Source organism: Geotrypetes seraphini, chromosome 1 (assembly GCF_902459505.1).
Source record: "Geotrypetes seraphini chromosome 1, aGeoSer1.1, whole genome shotgun sequence".
Lineage (NCBI taxonomy): Eukaryota > Metazoa > Chordata > Amphibia > Gymnophiona > Dermophiidae > Geotrypetes > Geotrypetes seraphini.
This window is the reverse complement of record NC_047084.1, coordinates 464,576,244-464,599,165: the sequence shown is the minus strand read 5'-3', so window position 1 is coordinate 464,599,165 and position 22,922 is coordinate 464,576,244. Positions and strand designations below refer to the sequence as shown.

Sequence of the window (22,922 nt, the reverse complement as noted above, 5' to 3'; positions counted from 1 at the left end):
GTCCAAAACCAAACTACTTTGGCTCGGCCCTAAACTTGATCAATTACCCACTTCCATCCCACTGCCCACAGGCTCCTCTCTACAGTTGGAGTTCTCTAGCAAAGTTCTGGGCATCACCATAGATTCATCATTATCCTTCAACGACCACCTCAACTCCCTGATAAAAAAATGCTTTTGCAGCCTTCACATGCTGAGGAAAGTGAGATCCTGCTTCCACCAAAAACACTTTGCCGTCCTCGTACAATCCATTATCCTCTCCAGACTGGATTATTGCAATTCCATTTACCTAAGCTTAACAAAGAAAAGCCTTCACAGACTCCAACTAATCCAGAACACCGCGGCCAAACTTATCTTCTCAAAAAGTAAATTTGACCATGTCTCACCGCTCCTATCCAAACTCCACTGGCTTCCCGTTATTTCCAGGGTCCACTTTAAATGTGCCTGCCTAACCTTCAAGATCCTCCACGGTATCCTTCCTCCTTTTATCCCTCTATCCTGGAATTCCTCAAATCCAACCTCCACTAGATCCACCCAAAAATTAAAACTATCCTACCCCTCCTTAAAAGGCATCTCCCTTGTTGGTAAACTTGGCTCTTCCCTCCCTTTCAGAATCGCTCAGCTCTGGAACAGTCTCCCTTCCCCTCTCCGCAATTTGAGCCCCCTTCTACCATTCCGTAAGCATCTGAAGACCTGGCTCTTCTCCAGAACGTAACCCCGTCCCTCTCCTGGCACTCTCACACCTAACCTCTCTTCTCTCTTACTTATATAATTCCACTGGAGTTCCGTTCCTTCCCTAACCATGTAAACCGTGTCGAGCTCCATCTGCGGAGATGATGCGGTATATAAACCCAAGATTTAGATTAGATTAGATTAGATTATGTATAGTATATCCTTCTCTTTAAATGGGTTTAAGATGGTTTTTAACGCATGTTTTCTTATATTTATCTATTTTAGAATACTGACCCCTGAAGAAGCCAAATTAGGGTGAAACGGGTCCCCGTAGGGTTGTGTTAACTTCACTAAGATAAGTGTGGTTTATTTATTTATTTATTTAGAATACTTATTTTGAGCACTTTAGAACACTTTTCGCATTTCATTCTGTACTCAATGAGTGATATCCTAACCTGCAATCTTGGTTATTGAGATCTTTGATGATTTACCAGCAGGTATCTGAGAGTACAGTCTGATTATACTTCTTGAATCTATTATTTTACAAGTCTGTTTCATTTTTGATCTTGGGATTGTTTGACTTGGCGCATTGAAGTTTGATTTAGTACATCACCCTATCTAGACAAGCTCTTCATCCTATACGTACCCTCATGCACCTTACGCTCACTGCAGCAGAACTACCTTGTGATCCCCAGGCAGGTCCGACTTTATGGAATGCTTTCCCAATGAAATACACACTGAAACTTAACTTAACCACTTTAAGATTCTACTTAAGACCTTCCTTTATTGTGACACCAATTTGTGGAGTGGGGGTGGAAGGGGCGGGGGAGGAACGTGCACCTCAGCCAGACTTATCCCTACTTTACCAACTTACCTTATTGCTTTCATATCCATGAATGTAGTTCCTGCTCTTCATTTTTTACCTCCATCTTTCTGCTTTCTTTACTCCTTCCTCTTTGATATATGTATTGCTTTTGTAATGTAAACCGCGTTGATGCCATTGCGACTTGCGGTATATATCAACACATAAATTAATTTCAAACTTGAAATTTAAGACATATGCAATATGCAGGCCTTGGGAGGTTAAACTTTTCTCCTAGCTGAGAACCTGCTACTGAGGAGAACCCACAACCAGGATAAAGAGTGAGAGAGGGACAAGGACTTACTGAGTGTGCCCCACCTAGGTTATGAACGGACCCAGTTCCACGAAACTGCTCACCTCTATTAATGGGGAGCGGTTGTCTTCTTGTATATTGTAGTTAAAATAGAAACTGCAATCGGCTATGAGAATGCAAGAAAATTCCATAACGGCGCAGTAAAGACCCGAAGGTTCAGGAAAGTGTGTACTGCTCAGTGCCAAGCACAGTCCTGTGGCTCTCTTGTGTGACTGGCGATTTGTTATCTTTAAAAAGCACCTATTACAAATAAGCAACTTTTTTAAAAAAAATAGCCCTATGCATCGGGCAGGTTCACGTCTGTGGAGGATGAACTTTTGATCTGGACCCTGTGCTTTGAAAGAAGAATAGTACTACTTACCTGCTGGAGGTGAGGAGTGGCCTAGTGGTAGAGCTATTGCCTGAGCACCCTGAAGTTGTGGAATCAAATCCCAGTGCTGCTTCTTGTGACCCTGGGCAAGTCTGTTAGCACTCCATTACCCGGCTACAAAATAAGTACCTGTATACAGTACTCCTCCGATATTCATGGGGGGTTCCGTCCAGGAACCCCTGCGAATCTTGAAAAACTGCGAACATGGTTTTTCATGGGGGAGCCTGAAGAGGGCAGCGGGAGAGGGCAGCAAGAGAGCAGCCGGAGAGCTGCGAGTGCAGGAAATCACTCGCGGTATGCTCCGACCGCCTCTTCCTGCACTAAGTCGGGCCTTATCCAATCAGGAGCTGCGTGTCAAAGAAGCTCCTGATTGGATAAGGCCCGACTTAGTGCAGGAAGAGGCGATCGGAGCGTACCGCGAGTGATTTCCTGCACTTGCGGCGCTCTGGCTGCTCTCTCCTGCCTCTCCCATTGCCCTCTCTATGTCGGCGGTCGGAAAATGCCGTGAATGACTGGGACCGCAAACCGCCGACCGCAAACGATCGAGGGAACACTGTATATGTAAACTGCTTTGATTGCGTAACCACAAAAAGGCAGCATACAAGTTCCTTTCGCATTCTGTCTCCTCCACCAGCTGCAGCTGCAGTCTACTACTACTATTTATTATTTCTAAAGCGCTGAAAGGTGTACGCAGCACTGTACATTTGAACGTACAATAGACGGTCCCTGCTCAGAAGCACTTACAATCTAATTTAGACAGGACATTTTAGGGTTGAGGAGATTATGGTAGAGGAAATGATACAGTGGGTCTAGGTATCTGACAGCAGCGAGTGGGCGTTGGGAGTTGAAAACAGTCTGAACCATGTAGGCTCTCGTTCTGATTTAGGTAGGGGTAGAGGTGCTCCCCCTGCTGCACAAGCATTTCCCCCCCCCCCCCCCCCGTACCTGTTTTGCTTCCTTGATGCGAACAGCATCTCTAACTTGCTGCCTGTGCCAGTGTCGGCTCTCCCTATGACATCATTTCCTAGTCACGGGACCCAGAAGTGCTACGGCCAGAGGGGAGTGTTACGGCTGGCGCGAGCAGCAGGTTGAAGCTGCTGCTCACACTGGTGAACAAACATAAGAACATAAGAGTTGCCTCCACCGGGTCAGAGCAGAGGTCCATCGCGCCCAGCAGCCCGCACCCGCGGCGGCCCATCAGGTCCACGACCTGCTAAGTGTCCCTCCTTTCCCATACCTATCTCTATGTCTATCTGTACCCCTCAATCCCCTTATCCTGAAGGTATTTATCCAAACCTTCTTTGAATCCCTGTAGCGTGCCCTGCCCTAGAGCTAGAAGTACGGTGATGGGAAATTGAAGGCGCGCGTGCAGCGGGGGGGGGGGGGAGGAGTGGGAAGGAAACGGGGGGGCAGAGAGAAGGAGAGGTGCCGGCAACCCCACCAAGACGTAGGGTTACCAGACGTCCGGATTTCCCCGGATATGTCCTCTTTTTGAGGGCGGCTTTTCAAAACCCAGCACGTTGTCTGGGTTCTGAAAAGCCTCCTCAAATTGCATCAGGCAGGGAGGAAATCTTCACATGACACTGTCGCGTGGCATCTGCGCTTGCGCGGATATCCTCTCTGCCCGCCAGCAGAGGGGGGAGGGGGGCGCGTTACTGGGGGCGGGGATGGGGCAGGTCTAGGGGGTCTGGATTTTCCAATTGGAAAATTTGGCAACCCTACCAAGATGACACCTGGGGCACTCCCCCACCCCCTTACTATGCCCCTAAGTAGAGGATTATGTTAATGAGAGTGTGTTTGTGGGGGTTGGGGGAGTTGGAGAGAACTACACTGTGAGGTTTGTTTGGAGGGGGGTATGCACCTCCTCTGAGTTAGCCCTAATGTTGAGTATTAGTAGTTAATGAGCTCTAATCCCAGAAGTTGGGCACTGCAAATTAATGTTGATGAACATCTATTCCATCTGGTTTTCTCTCTGTGCCTACACTTTCTCCATTACTCTGTCTGGATTTCTCTTTTTCTGTGTCCTCTTTCACTTGCTCTGGACTGTGCCAGCATATTTATTGTCCTTTCAGTGCCAAAACCTCTCCCTTAGACTTGCTCAAGGTGCGGTCTCCTCCTTATTTTCTCCACTCTCTCCCCTGGCTGTTAAATTTCCTCATCTGCCCATAGAAGCCCCTGTCTAAGGCTACACCAGTGCGATGGCACTGATGTCCTGGTTTTCATGCTCGTATCTGTAAGTCAGCCTTCAATCACAAGAACCAGATGGTCTTAAGGACCTCAATGGTTTAATGAGAAGAAGAAGGGAGTTGAGGAATGCCAGCCAAGAGCACTACAGGGTGCCACAGTTATTCACAAACATGATTCGATGCCATCATTCTCTCTCTTTCTGGCTGATCTTTTTTGGGCCTATGAAAAGAAAAGCCTCTTCTCCCTGGGACTTTTGCAAATAGAGGAAAAAGGGGAATCTCTCCAGAGAGACATTAGGCACCATCTGCACTGGGCTGGTTTATGCCAGCTGGATCTTTAAGAGACTGTGAATGGCACCTGCTTCTCAGCATCTCATCGAATTACACCCCCCTCCCCCACCATCCCTATCCACCCCAGGGGAAGTAAGGTAAATGAGAAGCACTAATATCTGGATTAGAATAAAGAAAGTTATTGAACACTGTGTGACAAACCTTTTCCAATGGGAAGGAAATTCTAGAACTAATGGGCCACAATAGGAAGCGACAAGGGGGAAGCCACAAGAACAGCATCAGGAAGTGGAGCTTTTCTATAGAAAGGATAATAAATGCCTAGCATACTCTTCTCATAAAGACGAACAGTAACAGAATTAAAAAAAAAAAGCATGGATAAACATAGAACCTTCTAGTCAGTGGGAAGGGACTGGAAATAAAGCACTGGGTGGTGTAGCCTCCTCAGGGTGGCAGTTGCAGTTGCATAAGGCAGTGTTCCAGCTTTCAGTAGCTGGGCTAGCAAATGGGGGAGGGGGAAGAAGCAGGGGTGGCCACTAGGCAGAATAAACTGTCTCCCAGGGTGGCAGCAAACAGCAGCTGCAGTCAAAGCAAAACAAGAGGTCCTGACAGCTTCGCAAACTGAAAGATCCATCAATCTGTATTTTTACCTGCAGGGAGGATGGGCATTTATCAAAAACTTGTAGCTTATCTATCCAGGTAAATGGAGGGAGAGTGCAAGTGTAGAGCGGGGAGGGGGGGTCATGGGAGGACACCACTGCACTGGGTGCTTCCTACCTTTTTACTAGCCACCCCTCCCCATTCCTAATATGATTTGCCCTCCATCTGTCCTATTAAAATATTGTAGTTGCTCCCTCTTCTCTACAACTATGTTACTCTATTGCATTTTATGTCTTTCTATGATGTATCACCCTTTCTTTATATCTTTTATTCACCCCATTTTGATTGTACATTTTGAATGAGCGGTATAGCAAAACATAAATAAACCTGAAACTTATACAACATCAAGAGATCCAAGATCACAACACTGTAGGATGTGTAGGTCTGAGCTGCTACTTCCTGACATTGCTTCTTTGACTTACCTCAGGGGTGTCAAAGTCCCTCCTCGAGGGCCGCAATCCAGTCGGGTTTTCAGAATTTCCCCAATAAATATGCACACGATCTATTAGTATACAATGAAAGCAATGCATGCAAATAGATTGCATGCATATTCATTGGGGAAATGTGCTTACATTGACTTATTATATACGATATATTTATGCATTGCACTATTGAAGATTGTAAAATCAATAAAGATTTTTTTTTAAAAAAAGAAGTTCTGGTACTAGGTGCTCTTTATTAATTACATTTTCTTCTTAAATGATTTGAGTTTTCAGAATAAGACATACCATTTTTTGGATTCAATCCAATTGTGTAGTTTTTAAACTCTCAAGGCTGAGAAATATATAATCTTTATTTTAGGGGAGGGTATCTTTAGCCACCCCTGAAATACCTTCTGTTTGTAATTCTTCAGGCCCTCTGAAATGCCACCAAATCTATATATATAAAATCGGAGGTATGTATGTGGGTATGTATGTATGTGCCGCGATCACGCAAAAACGGCTTGACCGATTTGAACGAAACTTGGTATGCAGATCCCTCACTACCTGGGGTGATATGTTCTGGGGGTCTCGCGGCCCACCTGCACACGTGGGCGGAGCTACAAACAGAACATCAGATTTCACCCATTCATGTCAATGGAAAAAATGTAAAAAGCTGCCTTTCTCACAGTAATTCCAACTACCTGGGGTGATATGTTCTGGGGGTCTCGCGGCCCACCTGCACACGTGGGCGGAGCTACAAACAGAAAATCAGATTTCACCCATTCATGTCAATGGAAAAAATATAAAAAGCTGCCTTTCTCACAGTAATTCCAACTACCTGGGGTGATATGTTCTGGGGGTCTCGCAGCCCACCAGCACATGTGGGCAGAGCTACAAACAGAACATCAGATTTCACCCATTCATGTCAATGGAAAAAATGTAAAAAGCTGCCATTCTCACAGTAATTCCAACTACCTGGGGTGATATGTTCTGGGGGTCTCGCGGCCCACCTGCACACGTGGGCGGAGCTACAAACAGAACATCAGATTTCACCCATTCATGTCAATGGAAAAAATGTAAAAAGCTGCCATTCTCACCGTAATTCCAACTATAAAACACTTTCTATGACACTATAACCACTAGGGACATCGTTTCTATTCTACCACGGACACCATACATATAGAGTTTGTATGTTCTAACTGTGTTTGTAACTGTTTCCTTCATGCACCCCAGTTCATAATGTTATTACATTACATGAGTACTCACATATGCTGAACTAGGAACACAGGTTCCATTCTGAACCGGGAAACAACTGCATGGAGTTTCTTTTCAACCTGAGTTTCCACATATTGAGTTGTTTAAATCAATACTGGAACTTTTGGATGCCACTTATTCCAACAGATCTTTCTTTTCAGTTTAAGAGATTGCAAATTCCACTGAGACTTGCATTCTCTATCACAATCAACAAATCACAGGGACAGACTATTACATACTGTGGAATGGATTTAAGATCCCCCTGTTTTTCCCATGGACAACTCTATGTTGCTTGCTCAAGGGTGGGTTCACCCAAGAATTTATATGTTCTTGCTCCTGGAGCTGAAACTAAAAATATTGTTTATAATCAAGTTTTGTGTTAGTTGTATTGTATCCATTTTGTCAAATATTTCACATTATAATTTGAATATTGTACTTTTTATAAAGCTGTTAAAAAATAATTTCATTCACCACTATAAAGTATCTTTATTTGATTCCATTTACAGTGTTATTGCTATAATTAAATACCCGTGCAACGCCGGGGCATCAGCTAGTGTTCAATAAAATTTCATAACACTTGGCTTTTTGCATCCGAATCTTCATCGGGTCACTTTATGAAACATTATATTAACTCCAAAATGAATTAGGTTAAACTATCAACTTTTCTAAATTAAAGGAATATATTGTACTTAGCTTAGGTGGTAGACAGCAAGGGACAAGTTCACCAACATGTTTCACCCTTGGGGGGTTTCCTCAGGGCTACAATCCCTTGGGGTTTAACTTGAACTTCACGACGTGACCACCCAGTGTTTATTGCAAGATCTAAGTACAATATATTCCTTTAATTTAGAAAAGTTGATAGTTTAACCTAATTCATTTTGGAGTTAATATGTTTCATAAAGTGACCCGATGAAGATTTGGATGCAAAAAGCCAAGTGTTATGAAATTTTATTGAACATTTGGTTGCATTTCAGAGGGCCTGAAGAATTACAAACAGAAAGTATTTCAGGGGTGGCTAAAGATACCCTCCCCTAAAATAAAGATTCTGGTCAAGACCTTCTATTAGAATTCACTGTCTAAGCCTAGTAGAGAAATATATAATGGCATTTGATTTCTGGGTGAATAACTTTACAGTGATTTTTCTTCTGTATTCCAGCTTCCTCTGGAAGGTGTTCATGGATCCTCCTTTATAGCTTTTAGGCTATTTATTCTAGTATAAATAATTAAGGATATATAATTGTTGTTCTTTTTGGATTTAGGTTAGACTGCCTAGGATCCTTACTGTGCAAAGGTTGTTTTCTTTGTAATTATTTTTCAATATTATCGATTTTAAAAAGTATGTGTCTCAGAGGCGATTCACTTCCAACTCTACCCTCAGAGAAAAGTCTAACTCTCCTTACCTCCTTAGACCTACTACTGAGAGAGTAAAACATAATTCCTTTTTGCAACAAAACTGCTACAGGAGTTCTGAGAACCTGGAATCAGCTGAGGTGTTTAGAGAGATGGAGTCAAACTGAGCACCGGCTCTGTCCAGCTTACGTAGTATGTATGATAGGAAACTGTTGCAGCTTGGTAAAACAGGTGACAGGTGTGAGTGAGTCATTCGTTTTGCTGTGGAAATAGTACAGTAAGGTGTGCACTATAGAAATTAAAAAGCTGTACAGTACAGCTGGTGGGTTTATTCTGTTCCTTAAATGCCACTGAGGCAGAAATTCTTACATACGGCTCTTGCAGTTGTGCCTTCAAGCTGCCTTCTGCGGTTGTATCATACAGGTGGGCACTGTAGCTGTGACACAGAGCTAGGTACCGCAAACATGTCATATGCGGATTGTTGCAGAGTTCTCTACGGACAGTTGTTGACGTGTGGCACACCAGCCAGTCACTGCAGCTGTGGCATACAATTGGCTGCTACAACTGTAGTATAGAGATGACTGCTGCACCTGTGCTTTTGCACGAGAGCCATACAGCCAGGGGAAAACAGCCGGCTGCTGCAGCCATGCCATAAAGGCATTTGCTGGAGATGCGCTGTACAGCTGGCAGTTAGTTATGCCACACAGCTGGTTGCTGTATGATACAACGAAGATCAGTGAAGGAACTGGAACAGAAGTTTCTGTTCTTCCCACAGTGGTAACTTTGGAATCTATATGGAAGGCAATAACTGATCTGATTCGGGTGGTTAAAGAGTCTTCGACTGAGGTAACAATTTTGCTTCAAAAAGTTGATGCTTTGACTAAAACGGTGGAAGAGGTTCAACAGGACACGTCCACCAAAATGCAGCAGATTTCTACTGATGTTCAAGTATTACAAGAATTTAAGAATTCTGTTGTGAAAGATCAAATGTACCTCCGAAGAAAAGTAGAATAGATGGAAAATTACAATAGGAGACTGAATTTAAGAATTCTAAATTTTCCACATGGATTTTAGCTATTTCTCCTCTGGAAATGTTCAACAAATACCTGACTGAAATATTAAAATTTTCCTTTGATGTGATTCCACCACTAACCGCTTAGTTATAGGCGGTTAAGAAATTTAAGAAATATAATAATTAATATATAAATGTAGTAAAGAAGAGTGTACAAGATGAGGGTATAATAGCAGGTACTGAACATCAGAAATTGGATTTAAACAGCATTTCTGCAATTTTGGAAGACTCTGTATCCGATATTATATCTAGATCAACAATAATAGCCTCCTTCGTATTTGAATAAGATCTAAATAATGAATTGAAATTATATTTTCATAACTTGAACGTTTATTTTGTAGGCCAAAGGGTCTGGATTTATCCTGATGTTACCAAGGTAGCACAAGATCGAAGGAGAGCTTTTCTATCATTTAGGCAAGAGACGGTTAACTTTGGTGCCACATTTCATTTATGTTAGCCATGCAAATGTTAGGTAAAGCTTGGAGGTTTAAAATATATATTCTTTGATCCAGAACAGCTAAAAGCCTTTATAGATGTAAAGAAGATTATCAAGGATTAAGATGGAATATACTGCATTAGTGTTAGGGCCATAGTGCTTATTTTATTTTATTTTTGAAAGATCTCCTTTAGTATTTCTATTTCCCTCCCCTCCCCTCCCCTCCCCCCAAAAAAGTGGTCTAACAAGGAAATTAAGTTAGTTTTGCTATGTATAAAAAGTTCCCTAAAAATGTTTGATATCCACATTTCTGTAGCAAGTGGATATTTGTGTATGTTATTTTGAAAATGATAATAAAATTTTTAAAAAAAGAAATGCTATAGGTTGGCAATTGATGTTGCTACTGAGCACTTGAGTGTGGGATCTAGGTAGAAGCTTCTTGTAGGAGGATGCACTGCATTCGTTTTTAATCCCTTTTTGTTCTGTCTTCCTTCCATCTTTCTCGCCCCTCCATACAGGAGTAGTTGCTGCGATGCCTTTCGGCTGCATCGGAATACGGGAGGAGCAGAGTTATAACAGCCTCTCTGACATCACAGAAAAGTATGAGATTGGTCAGCTCTTACGGGCGTAAGTATCCAAAAGAAAGGAGCCCATTGACATGTCCTTCATGCCTATTTTAAGCTTATTTAATGCTAATAAGGTATTCATTGCTGATATAGTCCTGGGTTCATAATTAGACAGATACAATCCGGGGGGGGGTCACGTGATGCTCGCGTGCTGATCAGACGCCGGTGAGCCGAGCTCCGCTTTAAGCCTAAGAAAACACCCCCGAACTAGCTTACAGTTGGCACAAATCGCCATTAATTTGCTCCATCTGGCATCGGGTTTTCTCCTGCTTCTCTGGGGCGTCTCGGAGGAGAGCGGATTCGCTGCGGCCGGCCGGTATGCCGATAAGGACCTTGAGGCCTGGCAAAGAGAGGTCTGCTAAGCCCCTGAAAATGGCGGCCCCCAGCCCGATCGCAGCAGGTACGGCCCAGCACGATGCAGACATGCAGGTTTCGGTCTGCCACCTCTCAAAACTTTTGGATGAAAAATTGTCCAAACTGCATGCAGTGCTGGAGGAAGTGAAAGACAGCATTGCGGGTCACGCTGTGCGCCTCCAGCAAGCAGAAGAACGGATCTCAGCGCAGGAAGACCGGGCAGAAACAGCGGACGGACGTCTGGCGGCCTTGGAAACAAAAATTCAGCAGCTGGACGATCGGGCTGAGGAGGCAGAGAATCGCAGCCGCTGAAATAACCTGCGGCTTATTGGGGTGCCGAAGTCAGTCCGTGATGCTGAGTTGGCAGACCTGGTGGCCACGTGGCTGCCTCAAACCCTCGGACTTCCATCCTCCATAGGCCCAGTGCATGTGGAAAGGGTACATCGGATAGGGGCGCCACGCGCTGAAGGAGCCCGACCACGTCCAGTCATAGCTCGCTTCCTCAACTATGCTGTTAAGGCTCGCATTCTGGAGGCATACCGGCGAGCGAGCTCCCTGGATTACAATGGCACCAAGATCTTGCTTTTTCAGGATTTCTCCATCAGGCTCTCGGAGAAGAGATGGGCTTTGGTGCCCTACTGTACACAGCTTCATGCCAGAGGGATTAAATTCACTCTCCAATATCCTGCTAAAGTGCGCATTCAAACCAACACTGGTGTAGTCCTGATGGATACTCCAGCAGCACTCCGCTCTTACTTGGAGGGACTGCCAGCCCCTTGAGAGGACTGGGGTTGCTGAAAGCTTGATTGATTTGTTGTCCCGAACTTTTTGGGAGGCGGCGGACTTTATACCAACTGCTGGGACAGAGAGAGATGGATTTCTTGGAACTGTGCATGAGGAGTCCTGGCTGATGGAGGTTTCTTTCTGCTCTTGGCTCCTGGCTTCTGGACAGATCCGTATCAGGGGCTATCTCCCTGCTGCCTGTACATGGGGAGTCCTCTATGTAGACTATGGATTTGTTTCCACATTGCGGGGGGTCTGAATCTCTTGTTCTGCAGCCTGCTGGGGAGTCCTTGTTGGGCATTATGTTTTCTTAATACTTGCCGGAGCGAGTTTGTTTACATTTATTACTTTTGTGCTGACTGTATGGACATCATGCTGCACTTTGTTTTCTGGGGGGGAGGGGGTACGGGGTTCTGGTTACATCAAGGTTTTCTGGTTGGGTTGGGTACTGGAAGGTTGGAGTATGTTGAGGGGGGGTGGATGGGAAGAGGAGGGGTGGGGGGGTGTCGGGGGGGGGGATGTATGAATGGAGTCTCGAGAGCACCGTTTTTTTCTCATTTGCTGGTACATGCCATCTTTGGTGATTTGACGGGGGGGGGGGCCTTGCTGGGGGGCTCTTCCTCTTCTCTTCTTTGATTGACATTTCTGCTCCTATTGTTCTTTGGTGGGGGGAACATGGTTAATTTAAAACTTTCCTCCCTTAATGTGGATGGGATCCATTCCCCGGTCAAACGAAAGAAAATACTCTCCTGGTTTCGCAGGGAACGTATTGATATTGCCTTCCTACAAGAGACCCATCTCACACCTGAAGAACATGAGAAACTTAGGAGGGTTTGGGTGGGGGAGGTATACTATTTTTCTTATAACACTCGTCAAAGGGGGGTAGCAGTCTTGGTCCATAAGCAACTCCCGTTTCAATTGCATAAGGTTATACAGGACAAAGAGGGCCGATATGTCCTAGTGGTGGGAGAGCTTTGGGGACGGCATTATCTTCTTTGTAATGTTTTCGCCCCTAACATCTATAATCACAGCTATTTTTCGGGTTTGATGTCGCGGCTGGCGCAGTACCCGGGTTACCTGTCCTTGTGGGGGTGACTTTAACATCACGGTGGATCCCTCTCAAGATTGTGCCCCCGCCAAGCGCTTCCCTAAGGATCACATGGGTAAAGGAGTTAATTTTCTGACCACGCAGCTGGGGCTCTTAGATATTTGGCGCCTATTTCATCCTATGGAACGTACTTATACGTTTTACTCCAATCCCCATAATCTTTATACACGTCTTGACTACTTCCTGCTCTCTCCTGCGCTGCTGCCCATGGTTAGTGCTGTAGAGATAGTGGAGGTTCCTCTTTCTGATCATTCTCCCGTGACCCTATCCCTCCAAATTACTGCTGACTCTTCAACACGGACATGGCGTTTCCCGGGATACCTCTTTAAAGATCTTGCCTTTCGTAGATACCTTAGGGAAAAATGGCTGGATTACTGTAGCACCAATTCTGATCCTGATCTTGATCCGGGGCTCTTCTGGGAGGCATCCAAGGCAGTACTACGGGGCTTTGTTATCGCTTATGTTGCGGGGAAGAAAAAGAAACTGGAAGCGGAATTGCTACTGCTGTCGGGCGAGTTCCAGCAGTTGCGAAGGCGCCAACAGGGGACCTTGCAGGAGGCCGATCGTATACGCTTACGTACACTCCGACAGCAGATAGATGCGATCCTAACACAGCGAGCGGAAAGGGATTTGTACTTTCGTCGCTATAATCTCCACAGGTGGGGGGGGAGAGCTGGATGGTTGTTAGCCCGCCTGTTAGCCCGCCTGGTTAGCCTCATGGTAAGCGACAAGTCATCACTGCTATTACTGATATGCAGGGTCACACTCATACAACGGAAACACACATACATCAACAATTTGTGACGTATTATAAGGACCTGTATGCAGAGCGGCCCTCGACGGATACGGATAGGGACCGCTTTTTCAGTGATGTCATCCTTCCGAAACTCCTCCCGACCCAGATTCAAGCTCTGAATGCTCCCATTACTAGTCTTGAAGAGGAATTGGGTATAAAAGAGCTTAAATTGACTAAATCACCTGGGCCAGATGGTTATGGGCCGGAATACTATAAAATTTTGTCTGACGTTATATCTCACCCTCTGGCGGAGGCTTTTAATTCTTTGCACTCCCACAAGGGGGTGGACCGCTATAATCTGGCACATGTTGTTCTGCTGCCCAAGCCGGGCAAGGACCCTTCTCAGGTGGGCTCTTATAGGCCCATATCACTTCTTAACCAAGATGCAAAATTGCTCGCAGCGTTACTTGCCAAACGTCTGAATGCATACCTTCACCTCCTTATCCATGAAGATCAGGTGGGATTCGTGCCTGGCAGATATGCCTCCATGAACCTCACGAGAGCTTTGATGGCCATTTACTCTCGCAGAGGAGGGGATAACCAGGCAGCTATTGTAGGCCTAGATATGGAGAAGGCGTTTGATAGCATCTCTTGGTCTTACCTTTTTTGGGTCATGGGGCAATATGGGCTGGAGGGCATGTTTTTGGACTGGGTGCGCAGTCTTTATTTTTTGCCCAAGGCTAAGCTTCTTATTAATGGACAACTTACTTCACCCTTCCCGCTTGAACGAGGTACTCGCCAGGGATGCCCCCTGTCCCCGCTACTATTTCTTCTGGCTATTGAACCACTGGCGATTAAAATTCGATCTCATCCTTTCATTCTTGGTATTAAAGTTGGAGCTAAGGAGAGCCGCATTAATCTTTTCGCAGACGATATTTTGTTATATTTAGACCACGCGCCCTTACACTTACCGGAGGCTCTCTCGCTGGTTCAAGACTTTGGCACAGTCTCAGGCCTTCGGGTTAATTGCGCCAAATCGGAACTCCTGCCTCTGGCTTCTCATAGACATGAGCCCTTGCATGATACATTACTGATTCCACCAGTTCGGAAGCCTATGCACTACCTTGGCATTTATTTGAGCACCCAATCTCATCTCCTTTACCAGTACAATGTCCTCCACCATATTGAGACTATCCGTAATCTTTGTGAGAAATGGAAGGACTTGCCTCTTTCCCTTTGGGGCCGTGCGGCGTTATTCAAAATGGTGCTTCTCCCAAAATTTTTATATCCGCTTCAAACAATTCCGCTTTGGATTCTGAACAGAGATGTCCAAGTCTTTCGGTCTATTCTTCTTTCATTTTTATGGCGACACAAGCAGGCCCGAATCAGTTTTGATACCTTGTCCTTGGACTCTAGGCAAGGTGGTTTGAATCTCCCTGATATTCGCAGGTACAACGTTGCTTCCCTGCTGCGCTTTGTTCATGAGGGCATCTCTGGCCACTATAGGTACTCTCCTCCAGGTTGGATCCGTGAGTGGTGTGCTCCTCATTCCTTTGTCTCTTTATTGCATTTGTCCCCCCCGGTCTTTTCCTGGGGGGGATCATCGATTCCTCTTTCTGAAACCGCTAAGACAGGCCTGGTGGTGGTGGCGGAAGGCACAGGGGCGAGCCCCACAGGCATCTTCTTTCTTGCCTCTGGTGGGTAATGTAGACTTCCTCCCGGGGATGGGTACCTCAGGGTTTCAACTGTGGGACTCCCGGGGCTGTGTCAGCTTGCGACATCTCTCCGACGAGGGAACAGGGACTTTCCCCACCTTTCCACAACTTCAGACTCGTTGGGACCTCCCGAACACGCATTTTTGGGCCTATTTGCAAGCCAGACATTACTTTTTTCCCTGACTCGGCTGTGGGGAGAGCATTGGACGATGGGGAATTTGGACTCTTACTTGGCCCTCTTACCTTCTCAGACAAACACATTGTCCACCTGGTATAGGCTCCTTAAAAATGCTCTCCCTCCCTCCTATCTGCCTAGGCTTGGGTCTCGAGATTTGTCTCTTGACATTCCTGAGGCCCAATTTTTGGACCTTTTTACTAACCTTACTCAATTCACGGGATCAATGGACCTTAGGGAAATGCAATATAAGATCTTGCATCGGACTTACATCTCTAGGGCTCGGGGACATGCCATGGGTTTATGGGATGATGACACTTGCTCTCATTGTCAGAGAGCGAGGGGCACACTACTGCACATGTTTTTGGAGTGTCCCCATGCGGCTTTATGGCTCCAGGTGCTCCCGTTTCTTGAGGGCCTCCTTGGCAGGACCATTCCCCGGTCTTATGGCCTCTTATTGTTGGGCGACATGGGGGAAATATCCGCTGCAGGCTTTACCGCACCATATCAGAAGTTTTTGTACACTGCACTCTTAGCGGTGAAAAAGCTGTTGCTTTTCCATTGGGTGGGGCCTGAGCCCGCATCCTTCACTCAATGGCTTCACAAAATGCGGGAACTAGCTGCTTTTGAAATTCAAACCCATGCGGCCTCTACTGGACGTGATAGGGTCGTATACGTTTCCCTGTGGAGAGCATTTCAAGTTGAGGCTGACTCACAGGCCCCATAGCCTTGCCTTAATTCGATCCCCTTTTGGGATATGAGCGGCCCCTTGACTGAGGCTTCTACTATGCACCCTGACCGGTGACTCTCGAGCTCGGTTGATTGTGGTATGTCTGTGGAGTGTTAGGTGGGTGGCTGTTGGGGATGGTGTGGATTGATTGTGTGGGATAGTTTTGTATGTAGGATGGGTGGGTGATTGTAGGGTGTGGGGTTTCTACTATTGACAAAATTGTTTTTGCGGTCTTTCTTATCTTGAGGAGGGTGCTTTATGGGGCACCTCTTGCAACTCGTTTTGGCGAGACTCTTATTTTTCATCCCATCGCTTGGGTGTGCCTACATGTGCCAGGAATGTGAGATCCGCCCCCCCTACAATCCGATAAGAAGATCAACTGTTTTTACACCTAAGCAGCAATAGGACCAGCCGCCACTACCGGGAACCCTTTGCCACGATCCAGCCAGACATATAAGATCTTCACCCAGCATTCCATTGGATAGATCAATCTACCTGCTTTTAAATATCAGCAGCAGTGGGAGAACAACTGCTTTTACACCTAAGCAGCATTGGGACCAACCGCAACTACCAAGAGCCCATAGACCAGATCATGACAGGAGTGTGAGCTCCACACCTCCTGCAGTCCGCTAGGAAGATCAACTGCTTTAACACCTAAGTAGCAGCAAGACCAGCTGCCTATAATAGGAGCCCTTGCCCCGATCCAGCCAGGCATGTGAGCTCCTCCCCCTATATCCCGTTTAAGAGATCAATCTACCTGCTTTAAATATCAGCAGCAGTAGAAAAACAACTGCTTTTACATACAAGCAGCAGCGAGACCTACTGCAACCACCAAGAACCCACAGACCCGATCCTGCCAGGAGTGTGAACTCCTCCCCCTGCAGTCCATTGGAGAGATCAATCTGCCTGCTTTTAAATATCAGCAGCAGTGGAGATCAACTGCTATTACACCTAAGCAGCAACGAGACCAGCCACAACCACCGAGAGCACACAGACCCGATACTACCAAGAGTGTTAACTATTCCCCCCCTGCAATCCGCTAAGAAGATCGACTGTCGGCTCCGGGCGGCTTTCCCGCAGAGGAGAGAATCCTGCATTCACCGTGGGCCTCATCTGGGCAGCCTCCTTGGAGCGGCTGGGGCACGGGTAGTGTGTCTGGGAGGGAATGCATGGATGGGAGAACATCTCAGGGGAGGAGACATAGGCATCCTGGGACTGTCGGCCAAGTCTCTTCCCTGAAGAAGCCCTTTCTGGAAACGTCAATCGCTCCTCCTAAACTTACTTGCTCCACTTCATCACTTCATCATGCTTCTATTCTTTTCTCTCCTCTCTTCTACCTTCCAAAGTATTTAGATCAATGCTGTCTTGTTAAAATGTTTATTTTATTTTTATTTTTCCTCTAACTCTACTTTTCACTTCTCTATTACCCTCCAGGTACTTTAGTTAGATTGTGAGCCTTCGGGACAGTAAGGGAATTTTTCAAGTACCTTTCTTATTTCTAATCTTAATGTATATTTTCTGTAAACCGCTTAGAACCTAACGGATGTAGCGGTATATAAGAAATAAATTACATTACAATTAAATTACATTACATTACATGTTGGCTGTTACGATAGCACCTCCTCTGCTTTGAGGCATTTGTATTTCTTATTGTTTTGCTTCGTTGCTATACCTGTTATGTGGTCCTATGCCGGACCACTGTTGTGTGTCTTTGACTGCTTTTTCAATAAAAATTATATTAAAAAAAAAAAAAAAAGACAGATACAAGCCACAAGATTGTGCCAGGCCTTGTGGCCGTTGCATCGCATAGGCCTAAAGATAGCCGGGCAGCAAATGACAGATCCAGTATGGTGCCAGCAGGAAGAAGAAGAACTAGAGAAGGATTAGCACTGGTTCCTGAATATCTTTGAACTTTGCTCTGAGGTCTGGCTGGGACAAGACTGTGGCAGTGAATTAGAGAAATACTGTTACAAACTGTGTTTGGGGCATGGTAGCCACCAGCCACTGACGATGTCTTGGGCCCTGTAAGCCACAGACCCATCTCGGGACTTTTGCCTTTGAATTAAGAAACTATTTTTCCGTTCCCTGACCCTGTGAAGTAACAGGACTCAGGTTTCTGAGTTAAGAGTTTTGTTATATCTTTTATGATTCTATCTGGCTGTGTATGCACAGGCCCCAGCCCCAACATATGCTGATCCATGTGTTGACAGTGGTGGGATACTGCTTCACCTGCCTGAAGAAGCGAACCCCACAATCTTTTCTGGGTCTGGGATTAGCTTTCAGCCATATTTTGAGGCTAAGGAGACTAGCTCCGCCTTGAGAGAGGAAACCCTTCAAGAGTTTAGTAAGAGCCTAACAGGCAGATTTTTCTTTGTTTCATTCTTGCACAGTACATACTGTGAGGGTACAGAAAGCATGGAGAAACTGATCCAGGTCATGTTGGAAGGGCGGCAGCAGCAACTACAGCATTTTATGCAGGCAACGAATGTTACAGAAGTTCATAGAGCTGCAACAAGGCTCTCAAGGACATCACATACCCAAGCAAAATATATTTAAATTATATGCATGGAGAAGGTGTGCCAGTACACATCCAGACCTGTTCTTTTCTACCTAAATATGAGTCTTGCTAAAATTTCTTACGTATAAAATTTTCGCAAGCCTCATATTTTCATTACCTTAAACTAAACTAAACCTTAAGTTTGTATACTGCATCATCTCCACAGAAGTAGAGCTCGGCACGGTATAGAGGAATTGATATAGAAAGGAACTCCAAAGAAAAGTAGAAGAACTTGGTACAGAGAAGTTTAGAGAGACTTAGTATATCGAAAAGGGAGAGGTCATTACATTTTAGAGAAAAGCCATGTTTTTAAATGTTTTCAGAAGAGTTGGAGGGAGGTCAGACTCCAAAACGGGATAGTAAAGCTGTTCCAGAGTTCGGTGATCCTGAAGAAGAGGAATGTCCCTCATTTTCTTGCATGGGATATGCCCTTTAAAGAGGGGAAGGATAGTTTGAATTTTTGAGTAGATCTGGTGGTGTTGGGATTCGAGGAGTTCCAAGATAGTGGAAAAAGGGGAGGAAGGATGCCGTGTAGAGACTTGAAGGTGAGGCAGGCGCATTTGTAGTGAACCCTAAGGATTACTGGGAGCCAGTGAAGCTTAGACAGAAGCGGGGAGACGTGGTCGAATTTGCTTTTTGAGAAGATTAGTTTAGCCGTGGTGTTCTGAATCCGCTGGAGTCTATGAAGGCTTTTCTTTGTTAGGCTTAGGTAGATGGAGTTACAGTAATCCAGTCTGGAAAGAATAATGGATTGAACGAGGACTGCAAAGTGTTGTTGATGTTCTTAATCTGCCACTTCATCACACAATACCTCAACACTGAAAACATTTCATCAAGTGACACTTCATCACATATTCAAATTATTCAAATTATATGTATGGAAAACTTGTAGCAAATGGGGAAGGGGGGTGGGGAGATGTGTCGATAATCACAACTTCTTAGTGCATATGTCTAAAGGAAACCGTAAATTCCAGCACACATTGGCATCTGTCCTTTTGTACATAAATATGAACCTTGCAAAATACTGAAGCCCCACCACCCTGAGTCTTTTTCCTGTTTTATCTACACAGAAGCTACCTTGCTTCCTCTTCTCACCCCATTCCCATCTTCACCAACCCAGCTGTGATAATGCACTGTATGTGCTATGTACTCATAATTGCCTGCTGGTGATGAACGGTCACAGTGGCCTTTCATCAGTTTTTGTGTACAAGTTTTCCACATGTATTCATTGGGAATTATGTGGTATGTTCTGTTTGAAATGTAAATATCTTTGCTTGGTTTGCTGCACAAGTTTCCCAGGCATTTAATTTCAGTGCATGCAGGGCTCCTCTTACGAAGCCGCGCTAGCGGGTTTAACGCACGCGACTTTTCATCACGCACTAACCCCTGCGCTGGCCTAAAAACTGCTGCCTGCTCAAGAGGAGGCAGTCGCGGCTAGCGCAGCCGGCGGTTTAGCGCGCGTTACCGCTACCGTAAAAGGAGCCTTTAGTTTTCTGTATGCAATGAAGTGTCGGGTGATTTAAAAAAAAAAACCCACCACTTTTCTTCTACACCTAAATACTCATATAAGCCTCATGAAAATTTTATGCGTAAGACATTTTAATGAGGCTCATATTTAGATAGGAAAGAATAGACGGGGATTTGTGCTAGCATGTTCCCCTCTCCCCCATTTGCTGCAAGTTTTCCAAGTATAGAATTTGAATACATTTAGTTTGCATGTATGATGAAATGTCTGTAGTGATGAATTGGCTCGGTGATGAAGTGTGTCTCTGAGCTGGGCGGGAGTCTTTCAACTGCCAGTGTGTGTGTGTGGGGGGGGGGGGAATCTTCAATATTATGCCTTCCATCCCTAGAAACAAGCCTAATGAGTCATTTTTGATATTACAGTGGTACCTCGGTTTACGAGTGCACCGGTTTGCGAGTGTTTTGCAAGACGAGCAAAACATTCGCAAAATCGGCGCCTCACGTGAACTCTCAAGGCCCAGCACAGGAAGCAGATCTTCAGGCACCGGCACCACGCACAGGACATGCTTGTGCCGGTGCCGCTGCGGAGGCTAGGAAAAGTAAGAAGAGGGTTCGGGTGAGTTGGGGGGGACCTCAGGTCGCGGCGGGGGGGGGGGTGCCCGATGGCGGCGGTGGGTGCCGGATCGCGGGGGGGGGAGGGTGCCGGTTCGCGGGGGGGGCCTTCGGGGGGAGCAATGCCGGTTCTCGTGGGGGGGAGCAGCGCTGCTGGCCTGGGGGGGGGAAGGTGGGGGGTGGAAACATATCAAAGCAAGTTTCCCTTACTTGCTATGGGGAAACTTGCTTTGATATACGAGCATTTTGGATTATGAGCATGCTGCTGGAACGGATTATGCTTGTAATCCAAGGTACCACTGTATATATATAGGCGTTTATTTTCTACTTAGTGCAATGAAGGTTAAGTGACTTGCCCAGAGTAACAAGGAGCTACAGTAGGAATCGAACCCAGTTCCCATCATTCTTAGGCCACTGTACTCCTCTACTCCTTATAGAACAAGCTCAAAGCCCACATAAAATGAGCACCTAAATTTATTTATTTAAAAATTTATATACCGTGTATTAACTATACGGTTTACAAAAATTACAATCATAACAAGTTAAACACCACATACATTTGCAGAACAGCTTTTATAAGAAAAAAACTAACACAGGAAAGCGCTAACAAACAATTGATTTTTCAGCGTTTTCTTAAAATTCATCCTCCCAAAACAATGTCGCAAAATTCCAGGCAACGCATTCCAAAGCTTAGCACCTGCCACAGACAGCATCGCTGCATCAATCCTAACATGAGAGACTGATATCTTACCCTCTAAGCTCAGTTTCATGCTATTTTCTGATCTCACACACCGTCTAGGCTGATAAATTGGGGTGCCCTGTTATAGAATTGCCCCCATCGAATTACAAAAACGGGCAAAATTGTGTCAGAGGTTCCATTGACGCACCCTTCCCAAAATGGCCTTATGCTTTTATATGGGAGCAGGTCTGGGACAAAATAACTGAGAATTTTATGAAATGGGTTGAAACTTGGTCTACTGATAAACTGTAAAAGATACTCGAATTCGAAAATGGGCTAAATTGGACATTTAACAGCATTGTAGAGCAACCATGTAGCAGAAATATGACGAATGCCAGTACAATACCATAAAAGACAGCACGGAAGAACATTCAAATAAAGATATACAGTAATTAGGGGCATTTTCAAAACACTAAGGGGTCCTTTTATTAAGGTGCGCTAACCGATTTAGCGCGCGCTAAAGATTAGAGCGCGCTAAATGCTAAGGTGCCTATAGAATATAATGGACGTCTTAGCATTTAACATGTGCTAATTCGGTTTGCGTGCCTTAATAAAAGGGCCCCTAAGACGTCCAAAAACGCAGCATAAATCGGCACGTGGACATTTTTTTTTGCCAAAATGTCCAAGTGCCAATTTTCGAAGCTGACTTTTCTGGACGTCTTGCTAGGCTTTTTAGCAGCTGCTCACGCCTACAGAGTTTGAAGGGGGCACGTTAAGGTGTGTTACGGGCGGGCTTAGCACTTGGACATCTTGCAGTGATAATCAAACCTTTCCCAAAGACGTCCAGGATGGAACTTAGACGTCCGGAGCAAGACGTGTTTTAAAAGCATCTAACTACCAAAAAGGTACTCACACTGGCCAGATGATAGTTACATAGTTTATTTAAATTTTGATGAAACGCTTATCCAAAGGTACAAAGCGTTTTACATAGTAATTTAAAATAGCTGGGAGACGAACATTTTTAAATTATTAGACATAACCCCAACTAAACAAACATGCTTATGACCTGAAAACATTGGGGAAAAAAGGGAAGAACTACAATTTCTTAGAAAGAATACATAAAAGGAAAATACAATAGGAGAGGGGGAAAAGTTAAGAAAGTGTGGAAGTAAATACGTGTGTGAAAATCAGTTATAGGCATCATTAAAAAGCAAACATCTTAGGCTGCTTTTGAATTTCTGCAAGTTTTGTTCAGCTCTAAGAGGGAGATTTCCAAATTAAAGGGGCAGTGACTGAAAAAAATGAGAGTACGACGAGGGATTAAGTAATGACCCCCCCCCCCACACACACACACAATCCCCCAGTGGTCACTAACCCCTTCCCACCCCACAAAGATCTGAATGAAACAGTTCATACCTGTCTCTAGAACATCAGCACCTGGTATGGGAAAGTATAGTAGAGCTGTATACAGGTGTCTTAAGTAGCCTAGTGGGTGGACTAG

At 45.1% G+C, this 22,922-nt stretch overlaps 1 protein-coding gene across 1 annotated transcript in view; it reads left to right on the top strand.

The window, feature by feature from the left end:
• LOC117349930 (caM kinase-like vesicle-associated protein) overlaps positions 1-22,922 on the top strand; it is a 146,592-nt gene that overhangs the window by 17,020 nt on the left and 106,650 nt on the right. The window contains exon 2 of the mRNA XM_033923676.1: positions 10,401-10,509. Coding sequence (XP_033779567.1) covers positions 10,401-10,509 — 109 coding nt within the window. The remainder of the gene's footprint in view (positions 1-10,400; positions 10,510-22,922) is intronic.